This window comes from Nanorana parkeri, unplaced genomic scaffold (assembly GCF_000935625.1).
Source record: "Nanorana parkeri isolate BGI_ZX_2015 unplaced genomic scaffold, ASM93562v1 scaffold1, whole genome shotgun sequence".
In the NCBI taxonomy this organism is placed as follows: Eukaryota; Metazoa; Chordata; class Amphibia; order Anura; family Dicroglossidae; genus Nanorana; species Nanorana parkeri.
In genome coordinates, this window is record NW_017306269.1 from 6,455,986 (window position 1) to 6,477,790 (window position 21,805).

At 44.4% G+C, this 21,805-nt stretch overlaps 1 protein-coding gene across 1 annotated transcript in view; it reads right to left on the reverse strand.

The window, feature by feature from the left end:
- Positions 1-21,805, reverse strand: part of HAAO (3-hydroxyanthranilate 3,4-dioxygenase) — a 42,596-nt gene that overhangs the window by 20,471 nt on the left and 320 nt on the right. Inside the window, exons 2-6 of the mRNA XM_018553939.1 lie at positions 14,782-14,860; positions 9,161-9,244; positions 5,011-5,117; positions 3,390-3,479; positions 689-732 (exon numbers count right to left, since the gene is read on the reverse strand). Coding sequence (XP_018409441.1) covers positions 689-732; positions 3,390-3,479; positions 5,011-5,117; positions 9,161-9,244; positions 14,782-14,860 — 404 coding nt within the window. The remainder of the gene's footprint in view (positions 1-688; positions 733-3,389; positions 3,480-5,010; positions 5,118-9,160; positions 9,245-14,781; positions 14,861-21,805) is intronic.

Here is a 21,805-nt window from a genome sequence, read left to right on the forward strand (position 1 = left end):
GGGTTTGTAACTCTGTTCAGCTATGACCTTCTTTTGATATCTAAGTTGGAGTGCCCATCAAGGAGGAATGCAAAGAGCATGCTTTGTGATGGTGATTGGACTATAAACACTTCATTACTAGTGAATATTTCTTTGCCACCGATGCCTGATGGCAACTTCATAAAGGCATGAAATAGGCTGAGTGTATAAATGATACACACAGTATAGGGCTCAGTAACACTAATGTGTTGTTACTACGCATGTTACATGCATTGGTGCGATGCAGTGTAATTCACCCTGAATGGCACACAACGCACCTAGCCGATGGACATGTGTTGCAACTTATCGTGTATTGCAGTGCGCTGCCAAAAAATATAAATGCACGTTTTTCGATTCTGGTGCTTTCTGGTGCATTAAGCAGCCTATTCAAATGAACGACACAACACTTAACACAAAACAGGTTAATACACAGCATAATGTGCACTGAAGCACTGCAATTGTATGAATGGGCCCTTAAGGTTTTTAAACATTACCATACACTGGAAATATGATTGACATCTAGCTGATCCATTTTACATTTATTGCACTGATATACATGCATTGCATTGTACGTTTACTGACTCTTCTTTGGGTTGAATGATCCTGCAGCCTATGACCAGCCTAACAAAACAGCAAAATCTGACCATATAATACTTCCTTGTACTGTTACCTGGGTCTGGCCTTCCAGTTTTATATTGTTTTGAGTTGAAAAATCTGAAAATAAATATGTATAAGTTTATTAATTTGTTATGGTACAAGCCTAGAAAATGTTCAAATCTCAATTCTACAGGGTTTTACATTAAACATGCATGCTAAATAGGGATGAGCTTGGGTCTGAACTTGAGCCTGAACCAGGAAGGAGCTGTCAGTGTTGGCCCAATCAGCTGCAGGCTGGGATATTCCTCACCCTCACACAGCAGCTGCATTTAAACATAGGGGTGGGATGCTGGTAACATAATTGACCATATATGGTCACATATAAGGTCACATTTATGGTCACTTGATGTCACCAGCATCCCGCCCCTTTGTTTACATGCAGCTGCTGGGTGAAGAATGCACTGGACACCACTGAAATGGACCGTCACTGACAGTTCCCACCAGTTTCAGATGAAATCAAGTACAGACTGAACCCGAGCTCATCCTTAATGCTAATATTGCCTTAACATGCATGTTTATGTGTATAGAGGAAGGAGGAGTGGTGCAGACTGATAGCTTCCATTTAAGGTTATCTTGGTGAAAAGTTTGAAAACAAAAATTGGACAAATTAATTTTTTCAGGCTTTTTATTTCTTTATTTTAACCTGTTGATCCTGCTAGTAACACCCTTCTTGTCCTAGGGTGACAACAATCACTGTACTGTATCTATGGAGTAGCCATGTTTTCCCCCATTCTCTTTTTGATAACATAGCGGGAAGGAGGTCTGCAGTCCAAAGAGATAGCTGGGAACAATGCTAACTGATACAGTGGTACCTCGGTTCATGAACTTAATACGTTCCACGATTCTGGTCACGAACCGAATTGGTCACGAACCGAATCAAACTGTGATCAGACCGCAATCTCGACTAGAGGAAGCCATGACCATGTGTCAGAGCAGGGAAGATGGCTGCAGTTGTGTTTGTCACCCGATGCAGAGTTCGTGAACGGAAGCAAAATTTTGCCGAACCGAATTGTACGCGAACAGAAGCGTTCGTGAACCGACGCACCACTGTAACAGTGCAGCAGAGGCAGAGTGCACAGAAAGTTACAAGCTCATTATATTTCTGTCAGGATTAGCAGGTATTTCTTATTATTTCTTTTTTTCAATTATCAAAAAAATATCATATTTATATTGGTATATTTAATAGACCAAAAGGGACCAAAATGTAATGTTAGGGTTTATATACTTTTAATGAGGAATGCAGACGGATGATGGCTGGTGGTAGGGGCTGGCAGGGTGTTACATAGTTAAATAGTATTTGAGGTTGAATAAAGATGTAAGTCCATCAAGTCCAACCTATTGCGTGTATACATTTATGTTTGAGCAGGTGTGTGCGTGTGTATGAGTCCATGTGTGATCTTGCTCTTAGGCATACCTGTACCCCTGTATGTTATGCTCTCCGAGGAACTCGTCCAAGAGTTTCTTGAATGCTTCCACACTCTTAGCTGAAATCACTTCCTGTGGCAGCGAGTTCCAGAGCTTAACAGCTCTAACTGTGAAGAACCCCTTGCGCCCTGTGTGTTGACATTTTTTTCCACCACTTTTTGTTGGTGCCCACTGGTCTTTGTTACGGAGCTAACCGTGAACAGTTTGTTAACAATGTTGCACAAAGCTTTTTGAAAGCATCACAGAGCCTTGCCTCAATACTCCTCTCAAGAGCCCTCAGCCCTGACGCAAGCAGTGGGTTGGCTCTTGGGAGGAGTTATGTCATTATCAGAATGTCTTGATGGATGGGTGTCAGTCTGGAGGAGAAGGCATTCCTAGATAGACTGTATCTGAATGCAGACCACAATAGGTAATGCCCGCCTGTGAAGTTGAGACTCCATGACTGAAATCCAATAATTTAAAGGTGCGGACCAGGGACAGCAAGGCTGGAGAGGAAAGACCTAGATGATGCTAGATGTCCTCTAGCTAGGAAATAAGGGAGGCTCTATCTATCTTGCAGCAGCTTCTAATGCACATTCTGAGAAGCTCACAGTATGCAGTGAAATCAGAGTACGCATTCTCAGCACAGACGAGGAGTCGGTACAACTCTGCAAGACTGAGGGGAAGGCTGAAGTTCAGCTTTAAAAAGGAGATGGCAAAAACATTGCTGATTTCCTGTCCAGCAATCCCATTACTGTCATTGTGATGTCTCTGTAAATGTGTGGGTACTTTACTGAAAAAGTTAGGAAGGGCTTAAATAGAAATTTTTTTTTCATCATCATTTACAGAAGTATTCCAGGAAAATATTTTCTTAATCCTGCAAGAGTTAACTGTTTGTTTTTGTCTAGGTTAAAATAAAAGTTATACTCACCCAATGCTCTGAGCCGACTTGCTCTTAGACCGGTCCTTCCAGCCTCTCTCCCCCTCCTCTGCAGCGGTCTAAGGTCCCGTAAATCCTCACATTCTATATACAGTGTATAAATGTGAGAATTCTGAGGAACATTTCAATGCTGCAGCGGTGGAGGTGACAGGCTAATGGGAGCTCTGTGACAGCCGGCCAGCTCGAAGGATCGGGTAGTGTAACTTTGCTATTTTTCAACCTAGGCAAATAACGAGCACCTAAACGGGAATAGCCCCACTGCAAGGTTTATGAAAAAGTTTTCCTGGGGTTCTTCTTTATAATACTCCTATATTTACCATTCCAAAATGCCTTTGCAATACCTGATTCGAACAGTAGGTGGCGGACTTACTCAGTAATAATTGGAGCAAGCTGCTTTCCCAGGTCTTCACAGTAAAACCACTTCTCAAACAAAACCTCTGTGGAGTTGTCAACATAATACCTTTTGAAATGGAAAAAATAAATCTGTTGATTGTCATATAATATAGTATCTCACTCTTGTTAGATACATAGTGATAGTGAATATAACAAGTATATAACTGAGCCACTAAAAACTCATGTCATTTTAAAAATCCTTATTTTTAAATCTGCACTTTCATTAAAATAATACATGGTGATCCTGCAAGGAAGGTCCTTGTTCAGGCACCTTCCTGTTAGGGTGATAACATCCTGCCCCCATCTCATTTCCCATATATGCGCATGTGTTCTTACCCTTCCTTACAGCAGAACTCTTGCTGTGGGTCCACCCCCCCTTTCCTGCACTCTAAGTGCTTGTTTTTGTCTAGGTGTTAAAAAAAAGTTATACTCACCTAATCCTCAGCATCGGCTTGCTCTTAGACTGGTCCCTGCATCCTCTCTCGCCGTCCGCTGCAGTAGTCTAAGGATCCTTGAGTCATCACATTCTGTACACTGTGCATAGGACATAAGGACGTTGAGGGACATGCCATCGCTGCTGCGCAGGAGACACGCTTCAGGGACCGAAGTAGCAGTGGTTAGAGTGAGTATAACTTATTTTTTTAGCACATGGACAAAAATTAACACTTAACCCTTGCAGTGCGGGGGTAGCCGTCTTTTAATGAAGACTACAAGTGTCCGTTTCAACACACATTAGACAGGCATGGTCAGGGCCAGATTTCTCACAGGGTCACCTAAGCCCGGCCTCGAGGCAGCAGGGAGTATAGGGACAGCAGAGGTGTGGAATTCCTATCTCCCGACTCCCGACACCCAGGACATGCGGGTAGTTTATTTTCTACATTTGGCCCTGCTTTGGGCAAGCAGGGCTAATGTACAGTAGGGAAGCTGCCGCTTGTTTTTGTGCAAGTGATCTCGGCGATCCTGCTGAGATCACTTGTATGCAGCCTGCAAGGTCAACTGTTGTCACTATGAAGAACCCTGTCTGATATATTCCATAGCTGGGGTGCATGTAGGGTTGCCACCTGTCCAGGATTCACCCGGACAGTACGGGTTTTGAATGCTGTGTCCAGGTTTCATGGCAGCAGAATCCCGGACACAAGATGTCAGGCAGACAGGGGCAACCAAAATTAAGATAGGAGCTACTGGCCCCCCACTGAAAATTGTCTCAACTGTGATATTTACATAGGAATGGGTGGTGCTATTTATATATGAATAAGCCACGATTCATTTTCCCCAAAAAGATGTCCCCACGTCGCTAGAGTGTTCGGGTTTCGCTTGAAGAAAAGGTGGCAACACTAGGTGCATGCATGTAGATAGTAAGTGGCTACATTGTGGATATTGAGGATATATTTAGGTAAAGGTTTAAAACATGAGAACAGGATGCACAGTGTGTTTCAGCTCTGAAGCACAATACGAGGGCTTTCTTCAGCCTCCGGCTTTAAGCAATAGTAATAGTGGCTTGAGCTGGTACTGAATGGAGATGATCTCTCTATTTTGGTTTTATATATAATATTTTATTTACTGTAGCACATATTACTACTAATCATTTTATGGTTTACCGTAGGCCATCCGTTTCAGTTTCTAACCTCCTCCTCTCGAACACAAGGCCCACGGTGTTCGAGAACCTTTGTGGAGAGTGCGGAATTCGAGCCGGCAGCAGAAACATCTGTGCAGACAGAACATGTTATTGTGGAATGGACTGGAGACAATTCATGCAAATAGAACATTATCTTCCTGCTATAAGCCGTAGTTAAGCCTCACACATGACAATTACTTTCTTCTGTAATCACACTCACCAATACATAAATAAGGCACAAAGGCGGAATGGCTCACAGATGTCCTTGGGAAGGTCATGTCATGAAGACATTTCAATATCGGCTTTGTCTCTAGTCATCTTGGAGTTGTGTTACCATTACAATTATCCCCGCAGAGATGCAGCTTGTGTGCTTCCTGGAATTTAGTTTATCTTTGAATGCGATCTGCTCTTTTTGCTTTATTTCCACATTATCGTAATTAGCTTAAAGGCCAGCTCTGGGCTCCATACTCCCCTCCCAAAAATCCTTGTGGCCTCCATTGGCAGTATTTTCTCTTTTTATACTCATTTTTCCTAAATCTTCATGGTGGTCATGTGACACTGCAGGGTTCTGTTCATCTTCGCCTCTTGCTAGAGGCTGGCTGGTTCTTACTGATGCAGACAGTGTCACTGACGTCATCGGTTCCCTCTCTGCAACAGTACATTATAAATGAAGAGTGCCATGTTGAATGGCACCATTATGCCCTACACTCAGAGTATGTGCTCAGTGTTCTGGGATGATTGACCAGTGGCGGAACTACCGCCGGTGCAGGCGGTGCGGGCGCCTGGGGCCTCAGGCTCTGGAGGGGCCCAGCAAGTTGCCGGCCGCCGGATCGTTATCCAGCGCGCGGCGGGCCGATGCGGAAGGAAAACGCTGTGTTTGTGGGGTTTTTATTGGGGGGGGGGGCCCAAAAAAAAATCTTGCACCAGGGCCCTTTGTTCCTTAGCTCCGCCACTGTGATTGACCCTGGGCAACAGTCAACCATTGAAGAATGAGGGCATCTTGTAGCCAACAAGAGATATTGCGGGGCACAGCTCTGGGTTGAAGGTATTGAAGACTGAGTGGCATTTTATGTACACAGGCTGGTAGACCTTTTTAAACAATAAAAATTTAGCCCACAGCTGGCCTGTAAATAATGTAACCAATGTGTGCTATTGCTACATATAGCTTATAATTACATTTATATACAGCCATATGTGATCATTACATATGCATGCAAAGTTTTGACTAGAGATACACTTTGATGAATCTTCAAGCCACAACAATTATCCAACGCAGCATTAGGATATCTGATATGCACATCCTTGCTCTAGGTCTGTGACTCTACAAGTAGCAAAGAAGAATGTGAAAGTGGGCCCCAATGCATTTGGGAGATCACTCTCATGGGATTGCGGCGGGCAAAAATATAGTTGGTGAGGTAGATAATGTTTGGTGAATAAATTAGCTATTAATAAAAAATAAAAATAAATATATATATATATATTAATTTTTCTCAAAAATTAATTGGTGTCTGTGTCTTTATTGTAAAACATGTAGTACCGCCTGCAATTCCATGAGAATGGCAGCCCTGGAGCTTGCAGCCTGCAAAAAAAGGCTGCTATAGGCGCTTCCACATTCCTATGCTGACGGGTTCCAATTAGCCATTAAAGTGACATGGTGTTCCCCATGGTCCCTGTGTGTGTTGTAAAGTAGTCACCACTCCAAGCTCGCTCCCATGATGGACTAAAATCTCACATTTAGTTTACTTATCTGTATTGAGATTGTAGTCCATCACAGGAGTGAGCTTGGAGCAGTGACTACTTTACAACACACACAGGGAACATAGCGAACAAAAGTAGCCACCCTCCAGAAGGAAGGACATTGTCAACACCAATTCAGAGATGATTTGATGATCTACAGCCGAGTGATACACAAATAAGATACATTTTTGTTAATAGTTAAGGTACTTGAATGCATTTTTAAGATTTAACTCCTGAGTTTAGTGTCACTTTAAGGTTCAGGTGTGAGTGGATTACACAATAAGTAAAGTACTTGATATTAACCTCTTGCAATCTACAGTAGATCTCAGGGTGGAAGAGGAAGAAACAGCACAAGGAGACAGTTAGTTGTGCTGCAGCGCTGACCTGCTAACTAGGAGCATGCTGGTAGGAAGAGAGAGCAGTGTGACAGAGAGTCATTATTCTACTGCTTATTTATTTATTATTACAGGTATTTATACAGTGCTGACAATTTACCCAGCGCTTTACATAGTTGCACATTCACATCAGTTCTCCTTCCATTGTCCAACCATGGGCCTGGGGGAGAGACCAGTCCTATCTTCCCCTGTGTTACAGAATCTGAAACTTCTCCCTACACATTTAAAGAAGAACTACAAACTACTGTAAGTGTTACCTAACTGCAGAAGACAAAAATCATGTCTCCTGTCCTGCCAGATAGGGCTTTTCTGTGTTGTAGAGTTATGTAAGAGCCCATTCACACCAGGGCGGCCGCAGATCAGCGCGGTTACCGCGCTGATATCGCAAGCGATGTTTTGGGAGTTTTTAATTGCGCTTCAGCACTGAAATGCAATTCAAAACGCCCAAAACCGCGCTGATCAGCGCAGTTCCATTGAAAGCTGCATGGAAACCGCATTGCCCAGCGCGGTAAAAATAGTCCAGGGAGCAGCTCGGGCGGGGATCGCTCATGATGGCGGATCCGTGCGGCCGAATCCACGCGGCCGAACTGCCCCGATGTGAACGGGTTCTAAGTCTCAGAACTGGATGGACAGAAATAAGAATAATTTGGCAGGTAAAACAGCTCTCATATATGTATTTTATCTGTGTATTAAGCTGTTTGCCTGGAGTTCGGCTTAAAACTCCATACGTTATATTTTACTGGAAGTGTAGAAAATAACTAGAAAATTCTCAGTGTCTCCTTGCCCTCATTCCAGATTCATTTCTCCGGGAAGTTTCATCGCTGAGGGACACATTACTCTGCAATTATTTTCAAAGCCATAAGGGAAGAACGCCAAAAGAGCATTCGCCATACCAGGGGAAATTTGTTATAATTAAGGAAAATTAGAGATCTATTAAATCCTTATTGCTGTTAGCAGAGGTAGAGGGTTTTTATTTTGATTGTTTTTCTTGCTTGACATGAGTTTTAAAGGACAGTGAATGTCACCCAGAACTTCAGCAAAATAAAAAGGCAGCTACAGTATAATGGTCTTTCAGTGCACTTGATGCAATATGGCTGCCTTATGCAGACACCTTGGCAGGGCCGTCCCTACCCTATATGCTGCCTGAGGCTGTAGAGCGGGAAAAGGTGGTGGGGTGTCAATGGTGGGTGGGTAGGTGGGTATCAGTCATCTTGGGGGGGAGGGCAGATGCTGTAGGACAGGCGGATGTTGTGTTTCAGTGGCTCTCTGTTTGGTCCCACCCAGCTCACTGACATCACTGGTTGGCATGAGCTCGGCAGGACGCCAGCTAGAGCGTCCCGCTCAGCTCCCTGACAACCGATGATGTCAGTGAGCTGGGGGGAAGCCAGAGAGCTCTTAGCAACCGGGGAAGCTGTGGCCGCTCCCTGACGCCCCCCGCCGCCTTCCAATGAGATGCCGACTGATTATAGGGACAGCCCTGCACAGTAGACTCACTTTCCACTTCTGCTTCCTGCTTCCTGAACTCTGCCTGAATGAAACTGTCTGAAAATGTTTCCTACCTGCTGCCACGGTATGAAATATGAAGCCATCTCAGTGGGAGATAAGAGAGGCTGATGATGTGATTCAGTGTCAGTCACCACTGCTTTTTCATTTCAGCACAGCTACTTTCACTAGTAGCCTGATTTAAATTCCATCAGTTGTGCAAGGGATGATGGGAATCTTATATAAGTGAAATGTTAGTCCAGTGTGTTGCAATAATACAGATAAAATGTGGGTTTTATTGTCCATTATCATGCATGTAGATCTATGCACAGTATATGGAGTATATAATATAAATGTGTAGAATGGTATATTTTACCCAGTTTTCAATGTTCTCTGATGATTGTGAAGTCAAGCTTTGTGCTTTGTGCAAAACAATTGTTTTTTTGGGGGGGAGCAGGGTTCGCCTTTAAATATATCATATGTCTAAAATAGGCCAAATTGTTGGGTTATCTGCTGTACCTCTCCTTCTTTGATGTGGATATCTTTGTGTTCTCCATTCTCAATGATCTTCAGACACATGTCCCCTTCCAGCTGGTAAAATAACTACGAAACAGAAAAATGAAAAATGCCGCTTCATGTTAACTTCAGAGCTTCAGTTCCTGTTCTAAGAGTGAGAACGTCATGTACTTCTGCAATTAGCCACAAGAATTGACACATAAAGGCAGTCTCCACTACCAGGCTCATGTAGTATACTTTGCAATCACCATGTAAGGACGATGTTCATATTGGGGGGAATTTATCAAAACTGGAGCAGACAGAGACTGGAGCAGTCGCCCATGGTAACCAATCAGCATCTCTCTTCAGTTTGCTCAGTTGAGATTTGAAAATAAAACAGATAGAAGCTGATTGGTTGCAGTGCAAATCTGCTCCAGATTTTGTCTGTTCCAGTTTTGATAAATTCCTCTCATTGTTTGCTAATACCGGTAAGTGGTTAAAGTGTATGTAAGCCTTAAACCTAAAGTGCTCTTATTTGCTTTCCTATTACCTGGTAAGGAGAATACAACTTTTTGTTTTTGGCTTTAGTTCTTTTTTGGAGTAGATTTACTAATCTCCTCCTGTGACCCAAAGTCAGCATCTAGCAGGCTACTATGCACTATTTGCTGACAGCGCAGACCCACGCTGCAGACGGGTAAGAGCTTGACAATATTGACGGGATCCCCCCCACTGCTTGATTGACAGCTGGCTCCACCTCTCTAGACCCAGAGTCAGCAGTACCCATCCCCTCCCATATCCGTCCCTCCAATGACCGCTGGAGGAACAGAGAGGGAAGGGGGGAATCCCTGACTGACAGTCACTGCTATTGGCAGAGAGAAGATCCTGAACTGAGCGATCAGTGGTTTGCAATCACTCAGCTTGGGACAAACCGTATAATACTGCCGAGCTTTTGCAACAACATTTTTTTTATTTAGACCGAATAAAAACAACCCAGTAAAATAAAAAATCAGCTTCAGCTACAAAAATACACTTTGAGGCCTTGTTCACACCAAGTGCGTTCCAGGAGCAGAGCAGAGCAGTTACAGACCGGATCAAAACTGCGTCCAATGTATTCCAATGGTATTTTGGGCTCTAGTTCACACCGGAGCGTTCAGTTCCAGAGCATGTAAAAAAACTGCAGCAAGCCCTATTTTACCTGCTCTGTAACGCATGCAAACCATCAAAAACGCATGCAAACGCCCTGGAACGCACTGAAAGCCCATTTTAAACTTTAAAGGGAATTTTTTTTACACCAAAAACGGCCCAGAACGCATCAAAAATGCGGCAAACACGCGGCACAACCCACTGCACTCCGTGTGCAGAAACTCATGCAGATCTGGTCTGCATTTGGTATGAACAAGCCCAAATGCAGACGATTTTCTGGTCCACATCTGGAGCAGATCTGCAGACACGGTGCTATGTGTACAGTGCATTTTTGACGCGTTTGTGATGCGTTTTTGACGCATTCCAGTTTTTTTTGTTGGGAGTGGGGCTGTCAGTATGTTAGCTGCAGTGCAGTGCGTTTTCGCACCGGACAAAATGTGACATGCAGTATTTTCTCTGTCCGGAACGGACTGCGCTCGTGAGAACTGTAGCCCATAAAACACATAGGGATACATTGGGATGCATTTTGGGTACAGGAGCGCACGGTTCTGGTCCGGACACAATCCGGACGTCGTGTGAACAAGCCCTAAAAAAGAACTATTGGGAGGGTAAAATGTACTCACACGTCGGCTCCCCACTGCAGTGCGCCTCTGCACTGTCATCAAATAGCAGGCAATAGCCGGCTATTTGCTGAGTTTGGGTCATATGAGTACATTAGTAAATACACTCCTGTGAACCAAAAAAGAACTAAAGCCAAAAACAAGGTTTGCCGTCAGTTCTCTTTGAAAGCTTAACTTCAGTCAAAAAGGTCTTTGAATTTGGGATAGAGTGGGAAAGAGTTAACTTTTTTACCAAAAGTGTTTTTTTTTAACCAAATAATATAATAGATAAATGAATAAAGACATACTAAAATATTCCGGTGCACCCCCTTGAAGCGCAGCTGTGCTATTTCCTGGAGAGCATTCCAACGTCACCGCTTGATCCTTCTTGTCTGCTGGAACGGCTCTTTAATTCCTGTTGTTCATTTTTTCAGCACACAAGAACCATTTAGCCCAATTCGTTTTTTGTTTTTTTTTTACCAAGCAGAGAACATTTTAATCAGAGCAAATTAAATTTTCAGTCTTAATCAACTGTTTAATGGATAATTTAATTATTCGATTATTCTTCATTTTTATTCTCCTGAAATCCTGCGTCAGGACAAACTTAATTATCAAAATGTGTAAGTTATCAGTTCCAAAATGTAAAAATCGTTATGCCTGTCTTACCCTGCTTCAGACAATTATTAATCTGTAGTTCTGCATTTATTTATCTGTTTGTACAAAACTCGCTTAAAAGTTTTACTTTAACTCCGGTGGTCAGTTCGGCATTGGAACTAAGATCTCAGTCATCACAGCTGTGACCAAACCCCTACTCTCAGGGCCTGGGCCATTTCCTATACCACCATATCTCAGCCGTTTTCGGATCATAGGTCAGTGGTAAGCAACACCGGCACCCAAGCTATTATGGAACTACAAGTCCCACAAGGCATTGCAAAACTATGACAGCCACAGGCATGACTCCCAGAGGCAGAAGCATAATGGGATTTGTAGTTTCACCACAGCTGGAGTGCCAAGGTTGCCTACCCTTGATATACTGAGTAAGGGCCCCAATGCAAATAATAGACCAGGACCCCCCTTTCTGGGCACTACTCTCCCACCAGCACCTTACTGCACTACTATGAGCTCACCACAGCGTGCCAAGCAGATTTGCTGGAAGGCAAAGCTGCCCATGAAATCTAGAAGCAGGGCACAGGAAAGCTTCCTCATGCCATCCTGCAAACAAAAGGCCCATGACCAAGTTGTGAATATTTCTCTGGTTCAGAGAAGCATATATCCACTAGTACTAAGAGTGACTCTGTCATGAGTAAAATATGGGGGCTGCCATTGGTGGTCTCTCATTTGTAAATGTTAGCTCCTTGGCTCTCATGCTGATACTTTGACTTTAAAGAAGAACTCCAGGCAGAAAATGCATTAGCCCTTGCTGTGGGGCTAACCTCTGCAAGGGTTAACTGATTCTCCAAACTGGCCTGCTCTTAGACCAATCCCTGGAGCCCTTTTCCCCCTTTGCTGCAGCGGTCTAGGAATCTTCGAGTCATCACATTCAATACGGTGTATAGTATGTAAGGATGCCAAGGAACATACCAGCGATGCAGTGGAGAAGGAGAGAACCTGGTGTCCCGCCTATATACACAGCCTCCTGCACTGCTCTGCTTGTAAAGAGCCGGGCAGGGAGATGTGTATGGACTCTCTGGGCAGTGTCCTGCCCAGCTCCTGGCAACCATTGATGTCACTGGTTGCCAGGAGCTAGGCGGGACACTAGCCAGAGTCACCTGGCTACAAGCTGGGTGGGGAGATGTGTATGGTAGAGGCGTGGGGAGAGACAAAAAATCAGCTATATCTGTGGGTCCACAAACCTTCACTTACCCACGGAGCGCCACCCCCCTTCAAATGGTGCCCTGGGCATGTGCCATATGTGCTATTATTATTATACAGGATTTATATAGCGCCAACAGTTTGTGCAGTACTTTGCAATATAAGGAAGACATTACAATACAAGTCAAGACAAGATGGTAAGGAGGGCCCTGCCCGTGAGGGCTTACAATCTAAGAGAGAGGGGCAAGTGATACAAGAGGAGGTAGCTGTGTGGGGATGAATTGTTTGAGAAAGAGTACCTAAAGAGATGAGTCTTTAGTGATCACCGAAAGGCAGTCAGAGTGGGAGATAGACAGACAGGTTGGGGTAAGGAGTTCCAAAGAATCGGAGAGACTCTAGAGAAGTCCCGGAGGCGAGCATGTGCTATGTGCTATATCTTAACACCACTGTAAAGATATACTCATCTGATCCTCTGTTCTGCTTGGCTGCTAGACCAGCTCCCACAGCCTCTTCCCCCCCCCCCCCCCCGGCTCTGGTGATCTAAGGACCCGTGACATCATCACGCCAGAGCGGAGGGGGAGAGAGGTGAGCGTTGAATGCCGCAGGACCGAGGATCAGGTGAGGGTATCTTGTGCATTCCAGCCCCAAGAGCAAAACGAGCAGTTAACCCTTGCAGTGCGGGGGTAGCCCCACTGCAAGGGTTAATTTTAGTAAATCCTGGAGTTCTTCTTTAATGCTTTCTTAGTCGCTGACCTGGAACAAAAAAAAAAAGGTTTTCTGACACCTATATACAGCATGCTTGTTCCGGGTCTGTGACTCAGTAGTACTGAAGCCAGACACACCTAGCATTATTTAAGAGAGGGCCAGCAGGCTCAGCCCCCATACTTCTATCATGAAGAAGTCAATACCATAGCCATGGGAAACAACATACATAATGTTCTTTAGTGATTCACAGGAGACAAAATTGACAAAATAATCAAGACAACAAATGTAGAAACCCATGGTCTATCTGGACGTCAAGTCTGATATAGACGTCATACTCCCATCTTCCATTATGAATAGAAAATAGAAGCAGCAAAGAACGGACAGTGGCAGTTGTGTTCTCTTTTCTTTCTCTTTTTGTGTTTTTCTTCCCTTTCCTTCTTATTTCTTTCCCTAGAGATTGCTGTTTCTTATAAGATGTTTAATTTATGCAATTGGTTTGCACCCAATTAAAAAGACAATAAAACAAGAACACGTATAGCGTCTCCCAGGACTTTTTAATTGACAGCTACACGCAGGGAAGTTTTTATTTTTATGTCATAGTAATGCATGATGTAGTAGAAGGACAGGCTCAAAAAAAAGGGTCAATTTCACTCTTGATGAAGCAAACCTGATTTCACTTTTGCCGTGGTTTTTGTTGTTGTTTTAAAAAAAAAATAGTTTTTTACTTTTTTCATTTTTTGTTGCATCTCGGTACTGCTGATTTTCTGTATTATCTTTGCTGCCACTTCCTATCTACTTGCACTCCAGTGATGGCTGCATGGCATTCCTCAGGGCAACTTCCTGATGGTGAGTGAACAGTGGACCATGCCTGCGTAATGATTGTTAAGGGCCCATTCACACCAATTGCGATGCGTTCCAGAGCGGCAGCTGCTGGAACGCACAGCAACCACTCACTAAACTTCTCCCTTCAAGCTGCCACTCTGGAATGGACCGCAATTGGTGTAAATGGGCCCTAAAACAACCACTTGTAATCTCTATTGCAAGCCTATGCAATGGGGTGACAATGCAAAAGTACATCCCTTATCAGATGGTTTAGTCTAAGAATTCAGCTAGACACATGGAGCTTTAAAACAAGCTTCACATTCCATGCTGTCTCATTAGCTAACCCATAGTGCTCTGCGAATCCTTTTCATGTATCAAATGTTTATTTGTCAAAAGAAAAGAAAACATTGAAAACAAAAGTCTTTAATCATATACACGTTAACAAAACTGTTCAAATATAACTAATCAAAGGCCATTATAGTTTCCCTTTAAAACAAATGATTACATTTAAAGCAATAAATGATAAGAGGATACTGCATTATAAGAGTAAAGAGACAATATTACCTCCTCTCCCTCCTCAATGTGATAATCTTTCCTTTGGTTCGGGCCTCCGACAAACATTACCTTCAGCTGATCATTGTGCCTTCAAAACAAATATAAAATATTAATGCAAAATATGGCCTGAGGAATGTTCTTCTAATTACCAATGTTCCTTCTCTCCCCAGCAGCTAATTGTTAGTCTACAGTGATATATTCCATTGCTGCTGCCTTACCTTTATTGTGTTCATACTTAAATAATATCTTTAGATACTCAGGTACACTAGATATAAATTATAAACAAGATAATAAGAAAAACTGCCTTCAGATTCCAGACCATGGTAATAACATAGCTCCCAAATCTGTATCAGTTGGAGGGACTATCATCGCCGACTGTGATATATAAATTAGGCTAAATGCACAAGATATCTAACAGTTATGTTTTCTTATTCTTAAAGTATACAGGCGCAGTAAAAAAACAAACATATTCAGTACATTTCTTCAATACCTGCACCTTTCCCCAGTCTTCACTTTACTTTATTCTGCTGTCGCCTGCATTGACAAGTGGCACAGTGTCTGTGAGTATTCCTAGGGGACTGGGTAGGGGATTGACATGTCTGTCAACAAAGAAAAGGGCGACCATCCTGCAGGTACAGATGAAGCCTCTGCTCCTGCAATACGTTCAAGGCAGAGGTTGGTGCAGCAAAGAATTGTATATTTTGAGCCAATTACAAATCTAAGTCTGAAGAACGGAAGGATGGGACCCCACTAGCTGACTTTCAGTCAATGTATGTATCACTGCAACAGAAGGGAACTGTTTCTTTTTTAATCAAGCCTGTGTGCCCCATTCTAAATTCAGGAGATTCCACTGTGACTTTACCTGCCGAGTTGTCTGTCCTCGGTTATAAAATGAAATGTGCCGCAAAGAGTTTCCTCTTCATCACCTAATCGATAGTTACAAGAATTGGAAAGCCCCAGACAAGCAATTACTTGTCCCTATATGATTCCAGACACTCTATCCCTTTCTGAAGGATTTTGTCAAGAGATGGTCTACGCCACCTGACTCTAATGTTTCACCTTAACAAGACTCTGACCAATCCTATTGAAGATGCCGTATTATTTAAGCACATTACTGACAAGAAGTTATAAGTACTTTATCGATCCATCTATCTTTCAAACTTTGCTTACCACTATAAGGTGAAAATGACAGCTGCACATACGCGCAAATGCCTCTATGGTACAGGCTGGAAATATGCTGTGTCGCGCATGCGCGTGCAACCGGAAAAACATGCAAAGACGCACAATCGGCAGGCGCACAGGAAGTGATGCTAGAAGCATTAATGAATTGGCCTATTTAAACGAGCCTGCCCTTCTCACTATGCCAATGTTCTTTCAGCTGCGTGTTTTCCTGTGCCTGTTGACTTGTTGAAGACTTCTGTCTGTACCCTCTTGACTCGGATTGTTTGGACTCTTCTTGATTGCTGCCTGCCCCTGACCTCAGCCTGTTTTCTGGACATGCTTATTGTCTCGCAATTCTGTACCTCCCTGCCCGGCTGGTTCTGATCCTTGGCTACCCTTGACTACGCTCCTGCTTCCTGATTTGGCTTATTCGCTCCTGGACTTTCCTTGCACCAGTGCCTGATTCCACCTGTGGCGCTTGAGCTCCTCGCTGTCCTCTAGCACCCTGTTCCCACCTCCAGAAGTAATAGAAGCCTCCTCAGCTGTCGGTCTCTCACCAGGTACATGATAGCCACCATCCTTGTTTTCCAAACTTTTCCTAGACTTCAGCTTTAGTATTGTTCAGCAGAGCAACAGTGTAAGAAAGGTTTGTGATAAGAGTCTGCTTACATGCGTCTGGGAAAAAGCTTTTCACGAGTTGGTACCCCCGGTGCCAAGGGTGGGTGGGTTACGCCGTAGATCGTTCGTGTGCAGAGGAGCCTGGGCACCCGGTTTAAGAAGGCTGAGGGAGCGCAGACTCCTCCCACAAATCCAGGCCTAACGGGTTAGCCTTAAAACTTGTGATCAGAGTCTGCTTACCTGCGTCTGGGAAAAAGCTTTTCACGAGTTGGTACCCCCGGTGCCCGCATCTGACTCCTAGATGTTCCACCATTTGTCCCTGGAAATGAAAGATATACTCACAACATACTGACCTGAGGTGTGCCATGATCTGGTTGGACAGTATACCAAATAAGGGGGCAAAAACGTCAATCTTTAGGAAATACTTTATTCATAACCTGCATTACATCGCCAAGTTAGAAAATGCCTTAGCCATCTCTACATGTGGGTCTGGAATATATCTGTTAAAGCATGCCGAATTCCATCGGCCTAACCTCTTAATTACATGAGCAGGTACTCCGTGTCGGGAAGCTGCCGAGGCTGCCCTTATGCGAAAAGAATGCCCGGAATAACATTTAGGATTAACCCCCAGTTGCCTTAGGAGTAGGCGGACATGCAAAATGAATTGCTGAGATGAGAGAGGGGTACTAGGAAAGGGCAGCAACGGCCCGTGCGGTGGAAACAAACACAGTCTGTCCATAAGGCAATCTAACACAGAGACTGGGCACCAAGCATTACCTGATGGGAACAGTTTTATCTCCGTAGGGGCTCCTACCTGATTTGTCTTGCAGCGCTCAAGGGTCAACAGAAAATATTTAGGAAACCTGACCAAGTTCTGTTTGAGCACCGGGTAGGCTTTGGAACTGGTAAAGGTAAACTCACTTGGCCTTAAAAACCCGTAGAAAGCCAAATAGATTGCAGCTTTTATCACTAAACTTTGCAATACCCCGAATGGTGATTTGTCCAACATGGAGGACATACCCCTAAACAACCGTCCTGAGGTAACCGGGTACTGAGTGTCTGGCTACCGGATTTCTGTATGCCCTTAAGAATGGCTCGTACGGGATGAGCGGTAAATACCGACTGCCTATCCGGGTAGCTTAATGCAAGGAAGTGTTGCACTCCCGCCAGGTATAACCTGATAGTATTATACGCTAATTTGCGATCCGTGTGGCAGTATGAAATGAACGCTAGGATGTAACTAACGCTACCTGGATCATGAATAGCATGTTTATCTTGGAAAACCTTAAAAGTTTTCCACGCCCCTTCGTATGCCTTACGTGTATTGCGTGAAAGAGAAGTATTGATTAGCCTGGCCGCGTTACCCTGGTGCCTCTCTAGTCCAGCACTAACTGTTGAAATGCGGGAACCGGCGTTGGAACAGCGTCCGCCCCCGGGTGCTGTTGGAAGAAAAGAGGGAATTTAAATCTGGACAGAGCGTCAGCTGCTATATTACATGTACCAGGAATGTATTGACAAATTATACTGAATCTGTATTGTAGTGAGAGCCATGTTAGCCTGCGTAGGAACGACATGATCACCAACGACTTTGACCTGCCTTTGCTTGATTGTCAGTATGAAAAATTACCGTATGCCTTGACCATGAGGAACCCCAGGCTCTAGCCGCTGCTACTACAGGGTAGATCTCGAATAGTGATGAAGTTCGAGAAAAACCCACTATCCCTTCAATCTCCGTTGGCCAAGGGCTAGCAAACCATTGGGGGCCAAAAATAGCACCAAACCCAGATGACGCTGCAGCGTCGGTGACTACCTGCGGCGATGAACAAGTAGCTTGCGGAATGAACATTGAAATTCCGTTCCACTCTTGTAGAAACTCGTCCCACATTGCCACATCCGCACGCCCGGCGGCATCGATGCGTACCAATGAGTCTTGCTCAGGAGCTGTGGGCAACAATGCCAGCAGTCTAGATATAAAAGCTCTACCCTGCGGGATGATGCGCATCGCAAAATTCAACATCCCCAACAGGGACTGCAACGTTTTCCTGCAACATACTGGAGACAACACTAGTGAATGCAACGCACTCCTGATCCTGACTAGCTTGTCTAACGGCAAACTAGCCTGCATGTTAGTCGTATCCAATGTGATACCAAGGAAGGTCAAGACATGTTGTGGACCATCGACCTTGTGTGCAGCTACTGGGACTCCCAGAGAACTGAAGACATCAAGCAACACGCGGAGGTCCCTTGGAGTACTGTCAGGTGACTCTATAAGCAGGAAGTCATCAAGATAATGAAGGACTCTCTGACAATGAACGTGTTCTTCCAAAACCCAGTGAAGTGCTTGCGCAAAGGTATCAAATAGCCAAGGGCTACTTCTTGAACCGAATGTTAACTTGGTGGCAAAATAGTATAACCCCCTCCATTTTACTCCGTGCCACTGCCATAAAGACTTTTGGATGGGCAACAGTTTAAAGGCATCGGAAATATCCGCCTTGGAGATAACCACGACCCTTTACCAGCCATCAATATGTATTGTATTGCCTGGTCGACGGAAGCATACTTGAGGCCAAACTCCTCTGATGGTATTAATGAATTTAAACTAGGCACGTGTATGGAATGAGGGCCAGACAAGTCGTAGATTAGACGTTGTTTATTTGAGAATTTCCCACACACCAGACAAATGGGGCTGACTCTCCACATGCCAAAGGGGGGTACTTCGAATGGGCCTATTATGAACCCTTTGGCCAGTTCAGTTTCTAGTAAGGAATCAACAGTGGAAGGATCGGCCAGCGCAGATCTCAAGTTGCCGCATTCATAAGTCGCTTGGGGCAAAGTAATGAACCCTGTATGGAAACCTTTGGTGAAGCCTTCGCTCAAGAAAGCAACTACCAAGGGATCAGGATGGGCCCTCAGCATAGCAACTAACCCTTCCACGTTCACCTGGCTTAGTCAAAAATTGTATGGTTTCCTGACCGTGCAAGCAGTTTTGGGATGGGCTCTAAAACATGTAGAACATATGTGCAACAAACGACAATGCGGGTAATTACAGGATTTGAAATTGAAATTATTGCAAATCTGGGGCTTTCCTAAACTCTGAATGGGTCTACCCAGCTTGTCAAATTGCGTGGGCGTTGTGCCGGGAGGATCAGGTAATGACCCCGGTTGTTTACCTGTGGTGGCGACGTCTGCTGGTGCCGGCGTGGGGCACCAGTCGACAGTATGAGCAGATGAATGGCAAATCGTGCAGACTGATGATTTGAGTCCTGCAAAGTGTCTGCAGAACAACTCTGTATCTATCTTTCCCCAATTAGTCGTGAACTGAAACTGGGCGAGACCAGCTGCTGCCTTTGCCGAGAATGCGCGGTGATAGTCATAAAACGCATGCCCACCGTATTTGTACCCCAGATCGACAACAAGATGTATATATGCATCTAGCTCCTCCCTACGGTTGGGACTTACTGTACATATGACATCTCTATATGTTCCAAATGCCAGCATGAACTCGGGTAGGGACAACTTCCTATTCAACCTTGGATCCCTAGTTTTTAAAATTACCGACACCTCCACGCACACGTATGATTTGTTTTCAGAGACATCATGTGCCGCTATCAACAAAGACGCCAGGTTCACGTCTCCAAAATGTATTTCTTCAGACTACTAGGAACAAAATGTGCTGCCGTGATATTGGGGGGAGATGTACTAATACCTGCGCTAATGGCCACCGGAGCACTAGGCATTATAGGAATACTTGAGGTGCTAGGAACGTCTTGCACCGCCGCGGCTGGGACAACCACCGCTTGCCTCTCTAAAGTCTCTGTTCTCTGTAGTAAGTCCTGCAGAGACGTATTCATGGTGTTCAATGATGCGTGGATCTGCGTCAGTGACGTGACCACTGTACGCAGGGAAACTTGTTCCGCTCTCTCACTAGCTGCTACCAGAGGAAATAATAATTTAAAGAACTCCGCTTTCCGTGCGGTAGCAGGAAAGGGGATCCCTCTCTTCTGTAACTCCAATATGAGCCTAGGGATAGTCCATGCCCTGATGGAAGGGGCACTTTCCTGTTCCCTGCTCCTTGTACTTCCATGCTCAGAACCTCTGGCAGGAGTTGCTGCTAGATACGCCAAATCCACACTCTCGGACACATGGGACATGCTGATAATCCTCACTGTAAAACATGAGATAAAGTAGAGTAAGGTCCCTGACACCGCATTGTGCCGAGAATGCTCCCAACCTAACTGGCTGGTATACTAGCCTGACCTTCACCGCTGAGTGTCACTGCCCCAAAACCCGGAATTCAGGAAACGTGCCTGCGGAAATACCCATAAGTTACCAACCCTGCCATACCTATACATACCTCCGAATTCGTCGTCACCTCCTTTGGTCACCGTATGATAATTACCTGACATAACCCCCCAATTCCTAACCATGTCCATGCATCCCCTGCTGGCGTTGTTTTTTTGTCTTTTACCAACCATGAAAGCTGGGTGTACGTGCGTTATATATATGCCCAATTCGCATGTATGACCATATGCCCTACCTCTAACATCCCACATAATCCTTGATTGTCACCATACCTGACAAGTGTTCTAGCGATTACTATTATTTCCGTATAATGTACGTGCTTCGTGCTGTCGTATGACTGAGGCCTGAGGAACTAACATACCTAACCAACCCTTAAGTGCCTCCAATAACTAATAAGTGGCCCGGTATTGTGTAAGTATTGTGCTGCTGCAGGATTTGGGCCGCGTATCGTCCTGGAGTGCTCAGTGACGATACGCCATCTTGTCCTGAATTGTATTGTAATTGTAATGTCTTCCTTATATTGTAAAGCGCTGCGCAAACTGTTGGCGCTATATGAATCCTGTATAATAATAATAATAAAGCGCCTCCTTTTTCCCGTGCACTCCACTAGAGCAGTGAGTACCTCTTGGGCTTTTCATCACCAGTCTCTGTGACACAGATCTGTAGGGCTGCGACCTGTATCTTCTGTTCATGTTGTCTACGTTTTACAAGGTTGACTGGTTTGCATGTGTGTTTTCAAGCTGTGTCCGTCAAAGGACGATAGACAAAATACGATTTTTTTACTCACCAACAAATCCTTTTCTCTAAGCCCATTGAGGGACACAGCTCCCCCCCCTCATGCTATTTTTTCTTCCGAATAAAATACAAGCATATTCACAGACACAAGTGCAAACAAACTCAGACTTGAGTTAGTATCACATTATGCAAACAATCCATGCCATAAAACATAAAC